The sequence below is a fragment of the Chaetodon auriga genome, chromosome 11 (genome assembly GCF_051107435.1).
Source record: "Chaetodon auriga isolate fChaAug3 chromosome 11, fChaAug3.hap1, whole genome shotgun sequence".
NCBI lineage: Eukaryota > Metazoa > Chordata > Actinopteri > Chaetodontiformes > Chaetodontidae > Chaetodon > Chaetodon auriga.
The window spans coordinates 24,983,608-25,005,841 of NC_135084.1; the positions used below are offsets into that span (position 1 = coordinate 24,983,608).

At 45.3% G+C, this 22,234-nt stretch overlaps 1 protein-coding gene across 1 annotated transcript; it reads left to right on the plus strand.

The window, feature by feature from the left end:
* Nucleotides 1-15,866: 15,866 nt before the first annotated feature.
* Nucleotides 15,867-19,898, plus strand: foxg1b (forkhead box G1b). Its single transcript, XM_076742211.1, has one exon. The coding sequence runs from the start codon at nt 16,001-16,003 to the stop codon at nt 17,249-17,251; it is 1,251 nt and encodes a 416-aa protein (XP_076598326.1). The 5' UTR covers nt 15,867-16,000; the 3' UTR covers nt 17,252-19,898.
* Nucleotides 19,899-22,234: the final 2,336 nt, after the last annotated feature.

Below are 22,234 nucleotides of genomic sequence, written 5' to 3' on the forward strand. Positions count from 1 at the left end.
GGGGAAGATGTTGGGTGCTATTAGGTGCTGGGCTGCCGAGTTTGGGTGGGTGGAGGCGGTGGTGGTGTGGTTGTGTATGTGTGTGTTTAGGGGGGTCCCAGAGGTCTTGTCATGCATACGGGCACAGAGCCAAGCTGAGAGGCTGTGTGTGTGTGTGTGTGTGTGTGTGTGTGTGTGTGTGTGTGTGTGTGTGTGTGTGTGTGTGTGATGCTGGAGGGTTTAAAGCCTCCACTGCTGTGTAACATGTCGACTCTTTTTAGTAATGTCATCCAACACACACATACACACACACAGTACCATGCTGGAGTCTATGTTTGTGTTACCATGACCCTTACACACACACACACACGCACGCACACACACACACACACACACACACACACACACACACACACACACACACTCCTCCATGAGATAAGAGACAGACACACACTCAGCAGAGAAACAGTACGCAGTGAGGATGGTGTGACTGGATGCGAGTCGACAGCAGCAGCGTTCAGTCTCAGATGCATTAAGGCTACAGGACGTATATGAGATACATTACGGTCATCGGGTTCGTTCTCGTCATTGTCCTGCGCTTTTCCCTGTAATACATTTTATTTTAGCCACACGCCTCTTTAACACACAGTCTTCACGCTGAGTGATGTAACTCGCTCTGCGGCGGCCATGTTGGAGGCCTTTGGCTCTGATAGTGGTTCAGTTCAGCTGGACTCCAGTTTCATGCTGGTGAAACTGGCGCTGATGGTCGGCGTCGCAGCCCAGTAGCCATGTCTTCTATCTGTGGATGGTATGTAAATCCCACAGAGGGGCTTCATCTTCCTTCATATCTCCTCCTCCTCCTGCTGCTCACTCACAGCTCGTCCTGGGGAGCCTCTTTCTGATGTGCTTGTGCTTGTTTCTTATTTCCTCCTGGATCGTGGCTCTGATGAACTCTTCGCCCCCATCTTTGGTGACAATTTGACAATTTTCGCAGGGTTTTACTTACTGGACTGTTTTGATTGGCTGCTTGGCATCGGTCCAGCAGGGACCTGGTATCCATTATACTGGTAGACCATGAGACTGGTACTGATCCTCTCATGAAATCAGATTAAACATGGAATTATTACTTTAAGCATGTGCTGCTGTGGCCTTGACCGCATTTAAATCAGACTGAGTTTGTGCAGGATGTGTTAACGAACGCACACATGACAGTGAATCCGGGGCTTATAACACTGACAGAGACCAGCTGCATCTCAACCAGAGGAGACAAGACGACGACACTGGCCCCAACCAAGAAGGAGTCCAGCACACATCCCCTTTAAATTGTTTTTTTGACACTGGGTGTGATTTAGAAATGATGTAAGGTCTGAGGTGGCAGGTAACTCACCTGGTGGAGCGCGCGTCACATGAACCAAAGCAGCGTACCGGCTTTGATTTCGCTGCATGTCGTCACCCCCGTTCCACCTCACTCTGCTCTGTAAAGAAAAGCAAAAGCCAAGATAATAAAAAATAAGATATGATGTTTGAACGGAGACAAGCTAGCTGTTTCCAGTATTTATGCTAAGCTACGTTAGCCAGCCGTTGGCTGTAGCTTCATATCTAAAGCACAGAGTGAATAAGCTTCTTCCTTTACATTAATGTGACAGTGTTCACTCAGACTCGTGCTGTGCTGGAGCCACTATGGTCATGTGACAGGTCACACTTACAGGTAGGATGTGAGATGAACAGGTAACATGACAGGAGCGTCTTTTAACTGGCTTTGTTTGCAGGTAAAACTGACAGTGAACGCACCTGAAATACAAACTTATATATTCATTCATTATATATATGTATATATTATATACATTTTCATCCATAAAAACGTGCGTTTCACAGCAACGTTTGGAAACAACAGAAATCTTCATCTGGAAATTATCGACATGTTTTCCAGCACGTTCGACTGTTTACGGGAAAGCACAGAGATGCATTCATGTACGTTTACTCACATTCATTTAGGACAGATGAATGAGGCGGGTGAGAACGGCTGATTTGGCACGGTGGAAATGGCGGCAAGTGTGTGTGTGTGTGTGTGTGTGTGTGTGTGTGTGTGTGTTTGTGTTGCCAACCCCAGTTGCCAAATTGACCTTAATGAAAGGACACAGGAGCAGTGGGCTGCTATAATACACACAAACCTGGAGGGTGGGCAAGAAGAAGAGACAGTCAAAACACACACACACACACACACACACACACACACACACACACACACACACACACACAAAGCTGAGTGTTAGCCAGCGGCAGTGTTTGAGAGAAAAAGCAAAAGAACATTTGTCCGGTCAGTTGGTGTCTGACTCCAAACAGGACATAAGATGTGTGTGTGTGTGTGTGTGTGTGTGTGTGTGTGTGTGTGTGTGTGTGTGTGTGTGTGTGCTTCATAGTGGGATGAAAGGTGCTTTTCCTTTGACTATAAACAAGTCAAGTCCAGTCCAGGTTGTTTGTGTCACAGGTCACATCTTAAAGTGTCTGCACAGAAAATAAACAGTATTCAGACACACGGAGGGAAAATGTTCGGTTACGCCGTCGGTCGGCGTCACGCGACACCTTGTGGAATTTGTCATACTTAGAAAAAAACAGATGCTGGTCATTGTCAAAGCTGACAAACGCTACGAAGGATGAAACCGTCGGTTGTGGCGTCTGACGCCTGTCGGGTCGAGATGTTTACTTTTGTTCCCTCACAATTGCTAATTTCCCTCCAGGACTCGGTGGCTTCTCCAGACCCTGACCTGCTGGAAAAGCTGTGTGATTACTGACTGACCCCCCCACGCCCCCCAGCCCTTGACCTGAACCCGTTATGGTTTTACTCTAAGCCTCCGTTTGTACATCTGCTGTTGTCGATGCTGAACATTTCAACAAACCACAGCTGAAGCTTTAAGTTTCTTCATGTTCGAACGTTTCTTCACATTTAAACGTTGAGCTTCATGCTGTGATCACGCCGTGGTTCAGGTCTGGTCGGGTTCAGGCACAGAAACCATTTGATTAGTGTTGGGAAAAGATCGTGTTTGACAGTTTAGTCCCCACAAACGCAGATCTGCTCACCCGGATGAGAAACTCAGCTCATATACGTCTCTTTGATACCTGTTGTCAAATGTTTGTATGATACAAATAAGACAAACATTCAGCGTATTTAAGGTGGTTTGCAGACACGTTCATCCGGGTGCCTGGGCCGTTTGGACTAAATGTTCCAGGGTTTGATTTGAATGTCGCGTTTCTCCCGACAGCAACAGTCTTACTTTAAAGGTCACGTTAGTTCCTCTCTGCTTTCATTCAGCCGTCGCTCTAACAGATAGAGACAGCAGCGTTACATAAACCCCGTTTAGATGGGATCAACATCAACAAACGCAGGTGAGAATGAAACGTTCACCGTGCCCCTTCGAAAATTCAGCGACCATATCTGAACTTGACCTCTTGACCTCTCTGCCTTCAAACTGACTTCAAAGTTCCTCAGTAATTCTCACTCGAGTGCACCTCCGGCATACAGGATGATTAAACTTAGATTTGGTAAAGCAGCGCTGAGCTCCAGAGTCCCCAGAGCTCCTCCGCCGGTCCCTCAGCAGCGTCATGAATAAGTCAGATACTGTACCGACGTCGGGCTGATCGCAGGTCCCAGCAGCGGCGGCGCAAACGATCACACCGTGATGCATAATTTACCGCGTCCATAATCTATATTTCAGAGGACGCGCCGGTGCTTCACACAGATGTTTAGCTGCAGTTTCTGTCCAGTTATTCCAAGAAAAAAAGCTTGTTTGTACACTTCGTACATCTTCAGCGAGTCCTGATCGCTTCAATGAGACGTGCTGATGACGAGACGTCGAGCTGATCTGTGATTAAATCAACTCCTGACGCTGGAAGAGGATTGGAAAAAAACCTGGAAACAGAAAACAGAAACAGTGGCTTGATGTTTTCACACAATCAGAATCAAAGCTGCCATGCTGTGCAGCGCACACACACACACACACACACACACACACACACACACACACACACAGTGATGTTTGGGTTTGGAACGTAAAGGCAAAGAAAATGTTTGTTGAATTCATAATTGCGTTTGTCAGTCATGAGAATCTCACGCTGTGCAGCCAAACGCTGCAGACGTCTTATTCATGGCCGTGTCTCCTGTCTGTCTCCCTCTGAAGACCTTCTGTCCCATTTTCCTCATAATTAAAACCTCCAAACTTCACTCTTGTCTCTGTGTGTCTGCGTCTGGACGTCAACACTTAACCTCTGAACAGAAGAACTTCGTCGTGCTCGTTTCCTTCAGACTGACTTTCAGCAGAGCTCCGAATTTGATTCAACTGTTTGAACTACAAGAACGTGTCGTAGATTTCCATTAATCAATGCTTCTGTGTAAACAGGACTGTTGTTGAAAAGGTTCCATGTTCTGCTGCGTTTGTGAGAAACTAAAATACAGAACTGAACATGATGTAGCTTCATGTTGTGTTCATGGTTCTGTGTTTGTGTGTCTGTTCTCTGTTCATGGTTCTGTGTTTGTGTGTCTGTTCTCTGTTCATGGTTCTGTGTTTGTATCTGTTCTGTGTTCATGGTTCTGTGTTTGTGTCTGTTCTGTGTTCATGGTTCTGTGTTTGTGTCTGTTCTCTGTTCATGGTTCTGTGTTTGTCTCTGTTCTCTGTTCATGGTTCTGTGTCCGTTCTCTGTCCATGGTTCTGTGTTTGTCTCTGTTCTCTGTTCATGGTTCTGTGTCTGTTCTCTGTCCATGGTTCTGTGTTTGTGTCTGTTCTCTGTTCATGGTTCTGTGTTTGTGTCTGTTCTCTGTTCATGGTTCTGTGTTTGTGTCTGTTCTCTGTTCATGGTTCTGTGTTTGTCTCTGTTCATGGTTCTGTGTCTGTTCTCTGTCCATGGTTCTGTGTTTGTCTCTGTTCTCTGTCCATGGTTCTGTGTTTGTGTCTGTTCTCTGTTCATGGTTCTGTGTCTGTTCTCTGTTCATGGTTCTGTGTTTGTGTCTGTTCTCTGTTCATGGTTCTGTGTTTGTGTCTGTTCTCTGTTCATGGTTCTGTGTCTGTTCTCTGTTCATGGTTCTGTGTTTGTGTCTGTTCTCTGATCATGGTTCTGTGTTTGTCTCTGTTCTCTGTTCATGGTTCTGTGTTTGTCTCTGTTCATGGTTCTGTGTTTGTGTCTGTTCTGTGTTTGTGTGTTTGTGTCTGTTCTCTGTTCATGGTTCTGTGTTTGTGTCTGTTCTCTGTCCATGGTTCTGTGTTTGTGTCTGTTCTCTGTTCATGGTTCTGTGTTTGTCTCTGTTCTCTGTTCATGGTTCTGTGTTTGTGTCTGTTCTCTGTTCATGGTTCTGTGTCTGTTCTCTGTTCATGGTTCTGTGTTTGTGTCTGTTCTCTGTTCATGGTTCTGTGTCTGTTCTCTGTTCATGGTTCTATGTTTGTGTCTGTTCTCTGTTCATGGTTCTATGTTTGTGTCTGTTCTCTGTTCATGGTTCTATGTTTGTGTCTGTTCTCTGTTCATGGTTCTGTGTTTCTCCGTTCTGTATTTTCCGGCAGAGCGGCTGCGGCTCCCCCTCCTCCCCCTCCTCCCCCTCCTCCCTCCATCTCCACTCGGCTGAACTCTGTCTGAACCGTAACTTGAACCCTGGATGAACTTTGCTAAACTGACCCATTAATCTACTTTGGGTGTAAAGCGGGCTCTACGGTGGCCCATGAGGGACACCTTGAGCCGGTTCAGCATCAGCAGCAGCAGAAACACCTGCTAATCACTGAACATGTGCTCATCAGGCAACAACACCTAGAAGGAGAGCAGATTGCGTAAGAAGCAGAGGAGTGAAGGAGGAGGAGAGCCGGTGAGCGGCAGCAGATTCGGAGAAGACGAACAAAAACACACCAAATCTGCATTTTCAGGAGAAACCAGTGACACAGTTTCTTTCTGCCAAACTTGTGCTTTTTGCAGAATTGAATGAACAGCCAGGAGGATTAATAGAGGGTAAAGAGTGTGTGTGTGTGTGTGTGTGTGTGTGTGTGTGTGTGTGTGTGTGTGTGTGTGCGTAAACCTTCCGCCTCGTTAACTGGATCATGCAGTGTGAAATATGTGTCGTGACATTGTGGGAGGTAATAAAAGACGAAACACTTCGGTATCCCGAAAATGTGAGTCGCTGACGAAGAGATTGAGAGTTTTGGTAGAAATTTGGAAAATATCCCTCAATCGCTGTTATTGATCAGCAGCAATCAGATTCCAGTCATTAAAGCTCTGCTGACGGCATGTTGATAATCCGTGTTACTGAGTACAAAATGCAGTTTAGCATCTTACCAGATGTGCAACAAGCAGTTGAGTGCAGAGTAACGTACGTACAGTGAGCGGTGCACTGAATACAGCACAGTGTACAGACTACAGTCAGATATGTGCAGTACGGACAGAGGTGAGAGCATTCAAACAGCAGGTGAGTGTATGTGCAGCAGTGTGGTGCTGCTACGTCAGGCAGACCGTTCTGTTGCAAGGAGGGTGTGAGTGGTGGAGGTGGAGGGGGGAGGTACAGTTCGTGCATGCAGGAAGGTGCAGTGGGTGGCTTATCACTGTGCTGCAGAGTTAAGCAAGGTGACAGCTGAAGGGTAAAAGCTGTTCCTGAGTCTGCTGGTCCTGGAACGGAGAGTCCTGCAGCGCCTCCCAGAGGAAGGAGGGCCAACAGTCTGTGAGCAGGGTGAAAGGTGTCCCTGCTCTCGATGGTGCAGCAGCAGAAGTTCAGCAGAACCTGAGGAGACAGAACGACCTTCTGCAGTCTCCTCAGGAAGAGGAGACTCTGGTCCAGCACTGAGGTGTTGAGGGTCCCACAGAGACCAGAGGTGTGGGCACCCAGAAAGTTGAAGCTGGAGATACCCTGAACCTCCATCCCGGTGAAACGAATGAGAGCGTGTCAGTGCGACCGTCCAGATTTCAAAGCATGTTTGTTCATCTTTTCCTCATCTCACAGCGAGTCTGCAGCGTCAGCAGAGGCTTCGGTCCTTGAATGTGTCCACACAGGATGTGGAAGAAAATGAAATGCAAAGATGCACTTGGGTCGTGAGCTGTTGCAGCATGTGTCGACGGCTGGTTTGATAACAACAGTCGTGAATCTCTTCGGTCTGACAGACAACAACACCGACTCTGACTCCACATGCAGGAATTCGAACCTCAAGCTGCAACTCAAACTCAACTGTCATTGACATCCACTTGAATTATGGGGAAAAAAACAGGCTTAATGTGCAGAGTTGTAAGATGCTGCCTTGTGTTGCTACCAGTCATAACTCCTGAAACAAAATGGTATGTTGATTCCAAAATTCAATGAAATGCAGTTAGAGTGGCATGCTATGACTTGCAGGATGCATCGCAATTCAGCTGTAAATTTCTTTGTAGGTTAGGACGTTTGTGTCTGTGAGGCATCTATACATGACACCAGCGTTTTGAGTTTAATTTGCTTGAGCACCGAGTGAAGCATAAACCTCATAGACGGCCTTTCAGATCACATTAATCTTGGTCTGTCGAAGCCTTGTGGGAACTGTAGTTGTTGAAAACTGAGAAAGAGTCCTTTCGTTGAAACACGACAGTGCAGGTTGCCAGATACGGTCGGTGAACGCAGGTTTTGACGATGCTAGACTTCAAGAGAAATGCTTTGCTCGCAGACTGTTCAACGAGAAACAGTTCCAACATGCAACTCCTAAAGAACGTACACGGGCTTTAGAGGTATTGGTAGATGTATTTTTGGACATTAGACAGAGCCAGGCTAGCTGCTTCCCCCTGCCTTATGCTAAGCTATGCTAACCTGACTCCAGCTGTGTCAGCACAAACACATGAGACTGAAAGTGTCTAGAATGTGGAACTATGTCTTTAACGGTCCACAGTTTGGTCTTAAAAAGCTCAGTTTCCACAGCGATGATGGTGGCTCTGCTAACGTTAACCCCGCAGCAGGTTTCCAGATGCTGCAGCAGCCACGTGCTGCCACATGATGCATATTTCAAATCAAAGAACATCTTAACACAAACACACACACACGTGCATGAAGACATTAAATGCATGTATGCAGAGGCAAACAAACCCTCACACACACACTCACCAACCTGACACCTCCAAACACACACACACAAGCCCTGATTTCATCACTGTTTAGCTAATGTAGGTCAGTGTGTGAACATCCAAACACAGCAGAGAGAATGGACGAGAGGGGGTGGAGGAGTCGGGAGGCAGGAGGAGGAGGAGGAGGAGGAGGAGGAGGAAAGACAAACAACCCTGAATGAATCAACCAAATGTTTTGATTTGTAACGGACGCTTTGCTGTCTCTCTGCCTCGTGGCAACATGGGCGCTCTGTCGCTGTGCCAACCAGGCTCGCCTTCCTCCTCCTCCTCCTCCTTCGCCTCCTCCGCCTCCTCCGCCTCATTCTCTCAATGACAAGTGTGTACATGTTTCCTTGCACTGTAGTGTGTTTGTGTGTGTGGGAAAAGCCTTGCGGGGGGTTGCATGTATGAATGTACTTGTAAATATATTCTGTGTGTGTGTGTCATGGTATGGGAGGAGTGATGTGTGTGTGTGTGTGTGTGTGTGTGGTACTACTCCAACAACCGGTGCTATTTATAGCTATAAACTCTGGATGACCCCAAAGCTGTTGGCGAGTCAGCCTGATTTAGTTTGGCGTCTCTCGGTGTAAAGGCTCAGCCTGTAATAATATCGCCAACGTGAGGACGGACCCATCTCCTCCCCTCACTGTACTCTCCAGAGGGAGTTACCGCGGTACAGTACGGGCGCCTCGCTCTTAACGTGCTTTGACAGGAAGTAAGTTCCCGTCTACTGTCCTGATTTCTCCACTGAGACTCGCTCCTTCTTCTCTTCCTCCTCCTCCAACAGTTTACTTTAAACTTTAAACCATTCAGATCTGGATCACGTCAGACCCGATAAGCAAATATGAAACTGTTTGCCGATGATGCTGTCATATCTGTCACAGTTTGTCTGAAATTGGTCGGATGACAGACCGGCGTAGGTACCTGAAAAGAAAGAAAACAGGTCGAGAGGTCCACGTCAAACATCCAGCGAGAGCGTCCGTGATTCTGGAAATCCAGTCGTTGACGACAGCTGCAGCTACGACAGCACAACCTTCAAAACTGCGCTGACAGAGGTCAATCAAAGGCCCGCCGCAGAGGTCAAAGGCACGGCGGTCGAGCCGAAGAGGCAGCTCATGCTTGAAAAACAATGCTGGTGATCCTTCATACTGACAGACAGACTGTCAGATCCCATCATAGTTTTCCACTCGCTGTTGATGAATTATAGTTTCCTGGTTCACAACACAGAGAGGCCTCCATCGAGGAAATCCACCAATCAGTGAATCTGAACTGATCGCCTTATGATGAGCCAAGCCCTTCATCGTGTTTTCCAGATAAATGTTTAATTAAAAGCCCTCAGAAAATGGGCTGCAGCAGTTAAAATCAGTATCTCCTGTAGGCCGTAGCATCATCTCTGACTCCTAACGTTCGGAAAATGACGTCCTAAAGTGAGAATAATGTAAAGAGAAACAAGGTCAGTACGAAGTGGTAAACTAGAAAACAGCTGTGAATAAAAAACTCAGGATGTCGTGTCGCATGTGTACTGACAGAACGGAAAACAGCTTGAGATGCTTAAAATACTGCAGTTTGATCCCTCCTGATCAAAAATAAGAAAAACGCGGACATGTAAGGGTCCTCGCGCAGACATCAGCTGAACATGACGTGAGTTCAGTTTGGACGATTTCGTACGAACCACCAAAACATATCCAGCAGCTACACAACACTAAGAAGCAGCTTTTCTCGGTGGGAGTCGAACATGTAATCCTGCAGCGTTAATGCCTTGCTTTAGCTCCTCTTACACATGTAGCCCTCCATATACAGTATACATGTGCGTGGGTGGTTGTGACATCATTATTTCATATGGTGATTAATGATTTACTGGTTTTTAAAACGTCAACCACCAACTTTGAATCAGTCATCTGAAAACCTGAACCTCACATCAAGAATCAGATCAAATGCTGATCCTTAACAACTGCTATCATCACACACACACACACACACACACACACAGATGACCTCATATCTTACATACTTAAAGTTCATTCATAAGCTTCAGTTCTTCTTTCGTTGGATGTATATAATATTTAGACTTTTTGAGACCAATTGTGATGAATGACCGTCACCAAATGCACTGGCTGACATTTTCGTGCATCTCCATTAACACACACGCTGCAGTTTATTCTGACTCAGTCACACACACACCGTCCTGCTGCCACAAATATTCACTACAGCACCAAACGTGGATTAATCCGCTGCTGAAAATAGTCCTCAATAAGGAGACAGTGTCAGTATGTCCTGACCCTCAAATGTTGTGTGTTCTGATTTATTCATAAAGAAATTTTATTGTGATGCTTTGGTGAAACAAAGGGAAACTAAAGGGAATGTTTTTCATTTCAGTTTGACTTTGATCAGGTTAAACATTGAATGCATCTTCATCCTGCAGCTGCAGCTTTGGACACAAGTAAGAGGAATGAGGGAGGATGAAGGTGAAGAGAACAAAATGAAGAAAACAACTAAATGAGAAGATAATTTGTGTATAAACTCTAAAAATAAAGCTGTTAAGTGCCTCAAACACCCGTTAAAAGGAGAGCAGCTGGAGCTTTAAACCTCCTTTCTCCAGCGTCTCCTCTCCATGATGACTAACTGGGATTTAACAGGCGAAATCAATCAGACCTTCGACCTGAATCACCTCTTCTGAGAAAACAGCAGGTGGTCCTGAGGTGCAGAGCGCTCAGTGTGGGCTACATGAGCGGGAGACGTCCTGTGGAAACAGCCAAATAAAAGCTGGGAGGTTACATCAGGTTTCTGCCCCCCCGCCTCAACGGAGAGCCCATGGTGGCGGGCGAGTGAGCGAGGAGTCAGCCAAGTTCATGTTTTGTCAGACTCATGATAATCTAACTCTTAAAAGCTGCTCATAAATACTTGCGCTGTTTTGGCAACAGTTCTGTAATCTGTGCAGCTGGCGGCGAGATCGGCCGGCGGAAAAACTGACACCAGCGACGGGAGCTGGAGCTGAGGAGGAGGAGAGGAGCTCTGTCAGCTCCTCGGTCAGAGTGGGAGCACAGAAACTCCAGGAACTGCAGAACTTTCCTGCTGATGGTGATGAGTTCAGTTCCCCAAAGAGAGTCAGATTAATGCGCAACAAAAGCAGCAAATCCTCATGTAAAGACTGCTATCGAAATACTTAGTGATTTATTTTTGTCAGTCGACTGATTGATTAATTGCTGCAGCGCTGATGCAGACGGAACGAGCAGACTGACGCCGGCTGAGCAGGAGGTCTGAGCTCAGGTGAGCTTTGTTTGTGGTGCGAAAGCAAAGCAGATGAGCCACAAAAAGACAAACTCCCATAAAATCATCTGCTGACCGTCAGCTGTTAAAGTTCCTCCACAGGCTTTGATTGTTACACATTCGGAGGGTTTTTCCTGCCGTACATTAGCTTACCTCTGCTCTCAAGCCTCGTCAGCAGCTTCTCTACCTGACAAACTGATATGAGCAACGTTTGCTGGGACCTCCAGGCCTGATAAAATGTCCTGTCAGCATTTGACTTGAATCATTATGTAACCTGGCAGGCTAACGCTGGCTAGCACGGCGCAGGTTTAATTAGACACAGTCATCGGATAAAAACAGAATAATAAACTTACCGACACGTTTGGCTCGCACTCGCTGCGTCTCGGGCAGGAATGGATGAAACATCGTCGGCCTTCAGTGTCAGTTTTCAAGCAGCGCTGTGGGAAAAGAGGCCTGCAGGCTGCAGTTTGGCTCCGGGATTTTCAGATTCTTTAGTAAACTATGAGGATTCACCCTTTTGCAAACAAAAACAGAAAATGTCTCTGCCATCGTTTGGAAAATATTACCCCTAAACCCCACCGGGCGCCTTCCGTCTCTTTTTCAGAAATGTCCCTGAAACGTGTCTCCGCTCTGCTCTGGACAATATGTGCGGAGTCTATTTTTGATGGACGACGCGTCAACGTGCACAGAAGAGAGCAAGCAAGACAGGAAGTGAGACACAGGAACAGTGTAGAGAATCCGGTAAATGTTTAAACAAAGAAAACAGACTCCAGAAGAATCAAAAGAAGAACATCAGAAGACGTGTCAGACGTACGTATGTGAACGATGTGAATGTGTTTGTCCACATGTGTGTCAGCCCTGTGGCGTCCAGGGTGAACCCCCGCGACCATTCACAGGATAAGACGGTAACGAAGGCGGATAGATGGATGAATTTCCCCTTACGCTGCAGGCTTACAGTGCAGGCTGCTTACATGATGGTAAGAGGTTAAGCCCATAATCATTAATGTAAGAGCACAACAAGGAGCATAAACAACACATTCAGCTGAGAATCTCTTCAAAGTTACTTGTTCCTTTACTGTTTGCCTTGAAAAATAATTACAATTCATAACTCTGCTCTTATTTTTGTTCATCATTTCTGCGGCTAAGAACAAGAAGGTGCAGTCAGACGATCGGAGCTGGAAACAAACCAACAGTTTGTCCAGATTAAAGCACTTTATTAGGAGTTCGAACTGAAAGTGAGAGCACCTGAATGTCAGCAGTAATCCCTGACTCAGCAAGACGTGTTTTGGGTGAAGGATACGGCACCCGTTTGATCTGTGTGTGTGTGTGTGTGTGTGTGTGTGTGTGTGTGTGTGTGAGGGATGTGGGGTTGAATGGCCATGCCTGTGCTGCAGTGACGCAGCTTCTGTGCTTTGCTGCTGCTGTTTGACCAGGTGACACGTCGGCGAAAGCAGCGACCGTCTGAACGCTCTGAAACGTGACGCGAGGTTTGCCTTTTCTACGGGTTACGTCTGGTTTGCGTGGTGATGAAAACACCTGCGCCATCTTGTTTTTAAATGTAAAATCCGACATGGCGGCAGCATCTCGACACTCTCTCAGAAAAGCAGCAGTTTAATCTCATCGCTCGACAAACAAACTGTGATGAATCTGAAAGAGTCTTGAATCTCAATTTGAATGAATATTAATCATGTTACAGGTTTTGAAGGCACATTATTAATAGATCATAATTAACAGATCCCTGATTCATGGACAGTCACTGAAGATGCACTTTAGTATTTGACTCCGAAACAGACGACTCACCTGCTGAACCAATGGGCCGTGTGTGTGTGTGTGTGTGTGTGTGTGTGTGTGTGTGTGTGTGTGTGTGTGTGGCCTGTGTCAGGCAGCCCAAACTGAGCCTTTGTTGGAGGTTCAGATCCAGTAGAAACACCATCTGGCACAAAAACTCAGCACAGATTTAATGCAGCAGATTGGAGAAGGAAGACCTGTGTGTGTGTGTGTGTGTGTGTGTGTGTGTGTAATCTGGATTTCAACTCTGTTTTCATACAAAATCTGCAGTAAGTGTAAACAAAGCGTGATCACAGCTCAGTGAATGCAGCTCATAAAATCTTTAATCTCAGAAATGAATGTGACCATGTGACGCAGAGCTGAAGTTGAGTTTTTACTGTTTTATGGAGGAACAGCAGCTCTGCTTCTATCCTGTTACAGGCTGAAACTTCAGCTCACAGAAGAAATAAATGGAAGTGATTTGACTGGTGTGAGTGACAGAACATTTCTATCTGAACGGCGTTTTTAAATGTTCATTTACTTTTTGGAGGAGAAATGTTAAAAACACGATGGGGGTTGAGGATAAAGAGCTCGCTGTTTTGTCTAAATTCATTATTATCACGAGGAAAATACGTTTGGCAGAATTGGGAAACCATTTATAAACTGTCTCAAAGTGCTTACAACTCTAATGCTGCAGCTCCCAGCCAGTGGCAGGACGAGGGCCGGATTAACACCCGGGCAAAACTCCAGGAGCCACAAAGCCCCAGGCTGACTGTGTCAACTGGGTTGTGTTTATGGACAACTGGGATCCACAAACAGGAAGCACAGCGGCGGACTTAAAGGGCCTAAATATGTCCCGCTTCATGTCCTGATCATCAGGGCCGGTCTGGAGGACGTCCCTCGAGTCAAAGTCCAGTTTAAAGGCTGGAAGTGTTTCTGTGTCCAGTTTGAATGTTGAATATTTGTGAATGAACGTTTCACTGAATGACGCACGTCGAGTCTGGAGCCATTTAAAATACAGAAAAACTGCACTGACACACACACACACACACACACACACACACACACACACACACACACACACAGCACACTGGCTGGGAGGCGATGGATGAAGTTAGAAAAAGCGGCTGCAGCACGAGGCCTCGATCTGCTGAAGCTAAGTTTTCATTTTCAGCCTTCACTTTTCATCTCTGTGAGTCACGTGATTTTTTTCTGCTAAAATCAAATTAACCATTGTTTTGAAGAACTGCCTCGCCTGCAGTGTGAAAAGCTTTTCAAAGAAAATGAAAGATTTTGTTTTTAAATATTAAATGTTCAGACTGTGCAGGTTCTGCTCCTCCAAAGTTTTCAGTCCAACTGCTGATTAAGACTCAAACACTGACTCCCAAAATGTAGATTTCAACATTAAATGATATATTAAACGAGGAAAACGTGAATTAGAAAATTACACAGAGTGAAGAGTTTCAGTTCTCCGGTGTACGACACAGTGGAGTCGAAGCTGTGGCAGGATTTTAAAAACACTGAGAGGAAGCATCCAAATTCCCCAAACCTTGAGTGAGGAGACATTAAAATAACGCTCCTTTTTTCACATTTAATGTATTAATTTAACTTATTTCCTAAATTTCAGATAATTCCCAGCAAGAATAATAACAAATAATTCTGGTCGACAATAAATAATCCGTCATTTAGCTCGAAAAAAGATCACAAAAAATGCTTGAATATTTTACTCTGTGGAAATCATTTAGTTTCAAAGAGCTGGAACAAGACAGAATGTGTGACGTTCTATGCACTGGATTATTGTTTTACTACTCCTAATACTACTACCACTACTACCACTACTACTACTACTACTACTACTACTACTACTAATAATAATAATAATAATTTTGATGTTTTTAATTATTGTTATTATTGCATTCACCAATCAGAAAATCAAGTGGTATATTTGTGTTGCAGTACTGAATGCTATCGACAGGAGGCGCTCTGGTTACAGCGTCAAGCCTGCTGCCTCTGGGCCCGCACAGTGTGTGTGTGTGTGTGTGTGTGTGTGTGTGTGTGTGTGTGTGTGTATGTGTGTTTCCTGCCCGGCACAATGATTTTTATTAGTAGACAATAGCGGCGCGCTCAGTGCCTCACCCCTCCTCCCCGTCCCCCTCCTCCTCCTCTTCCTCCTCCCCCCAAAAATACACACATGAACGCACACTGGTCGTGCACGCTCTGTGTTTGCCGACATGAACTCAAACTATTACTGTCGTTGAGAAAACAAAGCCGAGGAGGCTGCCTGCCATGCCTGCCTGTGCGCTTTTACGCACACGCACGGGCGCGCGCACACTCAGACAGACGTGCGCTTTTACGCACAAGCTCAGAATTGGATTTTACGCACACATGCACAGAGAGGAGGGTGCATGACGCACGGCACAATTGCATGAACGAATTTAGAGAGAAGTGCATGCGCGTAAATACTGAAAGAGAGAGAGAGCAGATAAACTGACGGGTTTGTGTTGCTGGAGACATTAAAGGTCGTCAGAGTCTCAGTTTGGAGACTGAAAGACGGAGAGGAAGAAGCAGAAAAGAGGATTTGTAGACAAAATCACCAAGTTGGAGAAGCTCCTCCTCTCCGTGATGTAGCCGCGAGTCGGAACCTCCTTAATTACTAATTTCTCTACATCCAAGCCACGCTCCCTCCCTCCTCCCTCCCTCCCTCTCTCTCTCTCTCTCTCTCTCTCTCTCCACTCCTCCATCCATGCATCTCTCATCCTGACCCTCCTTTCTCTCTCCTCTCTGTCTCTTTCGTTTCCAGCCCGGATAACGGAGGTGGACGAGCTTGGAGTTGTTGTTGTTATTGTTGTTGTTATTTTTTTTTATTATTATTTATTCCTCGTTTTTGGGAGACCCGCCACCGGGCATGGAGGATGTAAAAGACCCGCCGACCGTCCACCGGTCCTCCTCCTTCAGCATTAAGAGCCTCCTGCTGCCCTCCAAGTGCGACAGACCGGACTCCGTCGCCGCTGCCGCCGCCGCCGCGATCGTCGGCATCCCCGGGACCCTCTCTCCTTCTCCGGGCTCCGACTCTGAGAAGTCGCTGGAGCCACCGGAGGTGGACTCCACGGCCGCGGCTCTGGACCCGGAGAAGCCAGGCAAGGAGGAGCAGGGGGAAGAGGAGGAGGAGGGCGGAGGGGGAGGTGGAGGTGGTGACGGCACTAAGGCCACACCGGAGCAGAATACTAACGGTAATAATAGCGGGAAAAACGGGAAATATGACAAGCCTCCGTTCAGCTACAATGCCCTGATCATGATGGCCATCCGGCAGAGCCCCGAGAAGCGGCTCACGCTGAACGGCATCTACGAGTTCATCATGAAAAACTTCCCGTATTACCGGGAGCACAAGCAGGGCTGGCAGAACTCCATCCGGCACAACCTGAGCCTTAATAAGTGCTTCGTTAAGGTGCCCAGGCACTATGACGACCCGGGGAAGGGGAACTACTGGATGCTGGACCCGAGCAGCGATGATGTTTTCATCGGGGGGACTACCGGGAAGCTCCGCAGGCGCTCCGCCACCTCCCGGGGCAAACTGGCGATGAAGCGCGGGCTGCGCTTCGCTCCTCTCGGCTTAGGGATTAACGAGCGGGCGAACAACCCGCTCTACTGGCAGATTTCTCCATTTCTCTCCCTGCACCATCACCACCACCATCACCCGCACTACAACGGATCCTCACCCGGGTTTCTGAACCAGGCGGGCGGCTACGGGTCGTTGTTGCCCGCAGTGGAGCAGCTGAGCAACGGGGACCTGGGGCGCTCCATCCTCGGCGGGTCTGCCGCCGGGGCGCTGGGCTTGACGAACAGTTACGGGATGAGCACGTCGCCGGTCGGGCTACTCTCCGGTCAGACTGCCGGGTATTTTGTCTCAGGGACCCAACACCCTGCTGCAGCGGCACCGGGGCCGCCGGGAGGAGGACCGCCGCCCCCTCCGCCGCCGCATCTCCAGCAGGGCGCACCGGGGTTCGGCGGCCTGGCGACCAGCAGCTCCCCGCAGTCTCTGCTGTCGGACTCTCTCAGAAACAGCTCCCTACAGGCCTTCTCCCCGGGCGTGTCCGCGGGGTTCCCCGGGGTGCTGTCCCATCAAAAGAGGGTGACCCCAAACGCTTTCCTAAACTGAACTCCCCCCCTCTCCCTCTCCTCCCCCATCACCATCACCTCTTCGTGAATGGCACCGGGACGAGGACGCACAAGAGACGTCATGTTAAGGGCAAATAATAAGTGGTAAATATCAAACATTGAGCGCAAAAAATATATATGAAGTGAAACTTTTTGGCCATATTCTGCCCCGAAGAGCAACGGGTTTCTTTTCATTTGTTTTTTCTGCATTTTGTTGAAAAAGGGACAAACTTTTGTTACCCGCGGGTTGTACAACTGTAAACTAGACTTGCCAAAGGTAACACTTTAAGTATATTTCAAGCTATTTATATCTTGTACAAAGATTTTCAGTACTTTCTTTGAGTCTTTTATTTATGTTTTGTATTTATTGTACAATGTATTTAAATTCTATTTGTCAGTGTATACTCATCAGTATTGAGGAAAAGGGGGAGGGGGGATAAGACATACAGGGTTAATAATTATTTATGAATTTTGAGACAATCAAGGAGAAACACGACAATCAAAACTTTTTCTGTTCGCTTTTTAGGGAGGAACAACTTTTGAAAAAGTAAATAATGAATAAATAAAGCCTTAAAATCAGCAGAAACAATCAGGGGTTTGAGAGGAAAAAAAAGCCTACAATCATATCACTACTCAGGTTTGACCCGGGACAGGCCTAATAATGATAGAAAATATGAATAATAATAATAAAACTACTCTCTGTGAAGAGTTTCCTTCCAAAATAAAGATATCCAAAAATTAATCCAACTGTTTCCACATGGCAGAACCGAAAAATCCTTCCTGATTTTTGGACTTGAACCGCCCCTTTAAATAAATAAATATATGGATAAATAAATAAATTAATTCATGGATATAAAAGTTTTTGGAATAGAACTCTTCATGTGTAAAATTATGCAAAATAACGCAGCTGTAATACGAGTTTTTCTGTGTTTTCTGTTCATCATCAAAGCCCAGATTGTCCATTTCGCTTCATTTTGGTTTTATTCTGTGTGTGTGTGTGTGTGTGTGTGTGTGTGTGTGTGTGTGTGTGTGTGTGTATGTAGGCCTGTATGAGTGTAAAACCTGCTGCGCATGTGCGCTCACGGCCGCCGTAAAAACACAAACTCTAAACGGACTGAGAAAACTGGTATTTCATGAACAATCGTCACTTTGCCGCCTCCGTCCCGCTTTCACGGCCCGCTGAGGAGCTCCGGCTCCGGGGAGAGTCTGAGGCGGCCGGCGGAGGACGGAGGAGGGCGGAGGAGGACGGAGGAGGCCTCTGCATGCCGCATCTTTTCTGTCTTTCCTGCAGTTATTTTATTTTATTTTTTTTTTTGTTGGGTAAAAACAAGCCGAGCGGCTCCAAACGATCAGCAGGCCTCACACTACACACACAGCTGCTGTCAGGTGAAAAACTTGTATCTCCAAAATGCCAACTTTTTGTTTGGGAACTAATAAAACAGGCAGTCTGAGCGTGAGGGTTCGTTCTTGATCTTGGAAACAGTTTGACAAACTAATCTTGATTTCACTCCACGCGCCCTCACAGATGACTCAGCTGTCATGAGACAGTTTACGTTTGGTTAAATTCTAGAAAATGACGTTTTGTTGGAATTATTTAGATGGTTTCGTGCACAGAGGAGGTGAAAAATAGTAGCACCAGAGCAGCATGTAGCAGATCCTTGAACTTGTATTTTAATAAAATTAAAAATGGAGATACGAGGTTTCCAGCCTGCTGCAATGACATATATGGGACTTATTTTTTTTATTTGTATTTTTTGGGAGTAAAACTGCACAAAAGGCTTCAGTGGCATCTTGAAAAGTGTGTCAGCTGATCTCAGCAGGGAGGAGGCGCCTGTTCCTGTTTGTGTGTGACGATATTACCGAGACCGAGGTTTCAGTGAAAAGACAACCAGGTTGAAAACATCTGTGTTTTTTACACGTTACACCATTTATTCATTTATTCAGACACGTGGACGGTTTCATCAGCAGCCTGTTGTTGTTATTTCTAACCCAGAATGTCTCGTTTTATTCCTGTTTAATCTACACAAACACGGCTGGATGTCTTTTCACTGCAGCGTGTTCGTCTGGAAGATCTGCTGATGTGAGTCTGAATTTCTGAAACTGAAAAAAAAAAAAAAAAAAAAATTTAATTCCTCAATAAATAATTCCTTTAATTGATCAGCTGCTGCAGTTAGTCAATATTTCACGACATAAATCACATGACACAAAGTAGGCTGTGAGGTAAAATCTAAAGTTTTCTTAATCACAATAGACATAAAAAATAAAGATAATTGGAAAATATAAATATAAATAAATAATTTAGCAGATATATTTTCATTGATCTCTTCCTGTTTACAAAGGAAACGTCAAAATAAAATACACAAAGTGCTGAAGAGCATTTCACACCAGCAGAAACTTCATCAGAAGAAAAAGAAAAAACACGTGAACGCTGAGTTTTTCATGAGCAGGCTGAAGAGCAGCGTTTGACTATCAGAGTATTGATCGCTGCGCTATCGATCGGCCCGTCCTCAGATCTCAGGTCAGTGCTGTCTGAGCTCTGCAACACAATCCGGATCAAATAAATGTTGCCTTTGCAAAAACAGAGGAAAAAAAAAAAGAGCTCCAGAACACGAGACAGCAGAGGACGTCGATGGTGTTTTACAAATAAAGCAGAGTTTTATGGTCGATACGCCGCCGCTGTTCCAGGAAAATAAAACAAAAACAGAAACGAGTGAAATTATCATGTGAATTATTACAGGTCAAGATTTTCTTTTCAAAATAAATTCAGGAAAAAAGTCACCGCTAGCATTAATATAATTATTGATTAGTACAGAGTCTCCGTCTGTTTTTGGGCCTTTTACTGCAAAAACAAACACAATCTAACGACTGTAAACCAGCTGCAGCTTAGATTTGATTTAAAGGGATTTCTGAGTTTTTAAAAATTAATTCCTCGTGTGTGAAAACCAGAAGCTGCTGAACGCTCGCTTTCTCCCCGATTCTTTCCATTTTTTACAGTGCAAGACAGAAAAAAGTTATATAACCTCTGACTGAAATAAAAGCCTCCTGAAGCCCAAAACAAGCTGACCTTGTCAACACACACACACACACACACACACACACACACAGCTAACACACATTAGGATACTACATGCTGGTAAGCAAACAGAAAATAAGAATATTTTTGGCAAAATAAAAGCACAAAGAGTCCAGGGGGTGTGACGGTTTAAGAACAGCAGGATTAAAACTGATCCAGGTTCAGTTTCTGTTTCGAGTCTTTCTCCATGTCACATTTTTCCATTTTGGTTTTGTTTAAAAAAAAACAGAAAAAAAGAAAAAAAAACTGTTTTGGAGGTTTTTTTGTTTGATTTTTTTGCACTTCTGTCGTTAGCGCTCACCTGTATGAAGTCTGTACCGTCTGTTTCGTTGCTGTCTGTCTGGTCTTTTTTCAGAGAAACTAAACTTGATTAAAAAGGATGAAACGAGCTGAAGCAGAGTTTCTGCCTGATGGTGTGAGCAGAGGGAAACGTGGAGAGGCCCAAATCTGACTGCATCCTTTTATTGTAAATGAATTTCACTTCAGTTTTACGCTTCAGGTTCATTTTATTTGACTTTGTCGTTTTAGGAGAAACTTTTCTTTCTGTTTTTATTTTTTTTCAATGCATTTTTCTAATTGGTGACTTTTTCTCGTGAGGACATTTTTCAAAGGTCATTTAGAAGCGATTTTCTTCGTTCTTTTATTTTTTTATCATCAGCGCTCCGTCGATCTATCAAAACAAACTGGAAAATGAGACTTTTTAGCTCCATCGCGACTCACCGATCTTATTTTGTTTATTTTGGAATATTCCGAGTTTATCGGCCTCATTTATTCGTTTTATGAATTATTATTTCTTCCTCAGCGTTTTCAGGCGTCTTTAACGTTTCACACGTTCATTCTGAATTTTAGGAAACTGATTCACGTTCATATCTTTTCAGGATTATCCTGACGGTCGTTTGTTGATGAGCCTCTTTTTTACGTTCACATTCTTCATTTTAATGGCTGATTTTAGACGTTACAGAAGCTTATTTAATATCTTTCGCGCAGACGTGTGAGCAGTCGGATCATTCTGTATGTTTTCATCATGAATCTACGTTTTCCAGCTGAATGTATTTCGGATGAGTCTGTATTCGCTCCGGGCCTCGTCGTGCAGCACTTTGACTCCTCGTCCTCGTTGGAGGAGCTGGAGGTTCATTTCAGCAGCTTCATGAACGTTCCTTCGTTTCACTGACGTAAAGTCCAAAATTCACTCAGTGACTCACAAACAGTCTGAGCTTTGCTTCTCGGACTCAGCAGTGTGTGTCGTCACGTGGCCTGTGTGTGTGTGTGTGTGTGTGTGTGTGTGTGTGTGTGTGTGTGTGTGTGTGTGTGTTCGTCCACCAACATACAGCCAACATTCAGCTGTACTGACCTAAAAATACAGACGGGCTAAAATTAGAGGAAATCTGAAGGTAAACTGCAGTTTCAGAGCTGATTATTATGTTTTTAACATCGCTGACGTCGTGTTCGAGTCCAGTCAGAGGAAACGTTTTCTCACAGCGCAGACTTTCATTCAACAAAATAATTACTGCTAAAAGACTTCTGGTGAATGTTTGTCTGACAAATGCAGCTTTGGTTCGTTCATGTCAGTTATTTTAGGGCATAAATCACGTTAGATTCAGCTCCACTCATTGATTATTATCAGTATTATGGGTTTATTGACAGGTTCATTATTGACTGCAGCCCTCTTTAATGTCCTCGTCTGTGAGGACGCTGCACTGATTATCAAACATGAAATTACAGTGAAGTTTTCGTTCTTCTGACATTTTCTTTGAATTTTCCTGCAGACGTTAATTTTCACACAGTGAACGACTTTAATCTTAAATCATCTTTAAAAATGCTTTTAAAAGCGCAAACAAAAATGCGTCTGTCGTGTTTGTGGCGGTCGAAGCTACATGCTGATCAACAAATGAATAAATGGAGATTCATCGT

Excerpts from the sequence above, each read along its gene's own strand:
- foxg1b (XM_076742211.1), top strand. The coding sequence starts at position 16,001 with ATGGAGGATGTAAAAGACCCGCCGACCGTCCACCGGTCCTCCTCCTTC.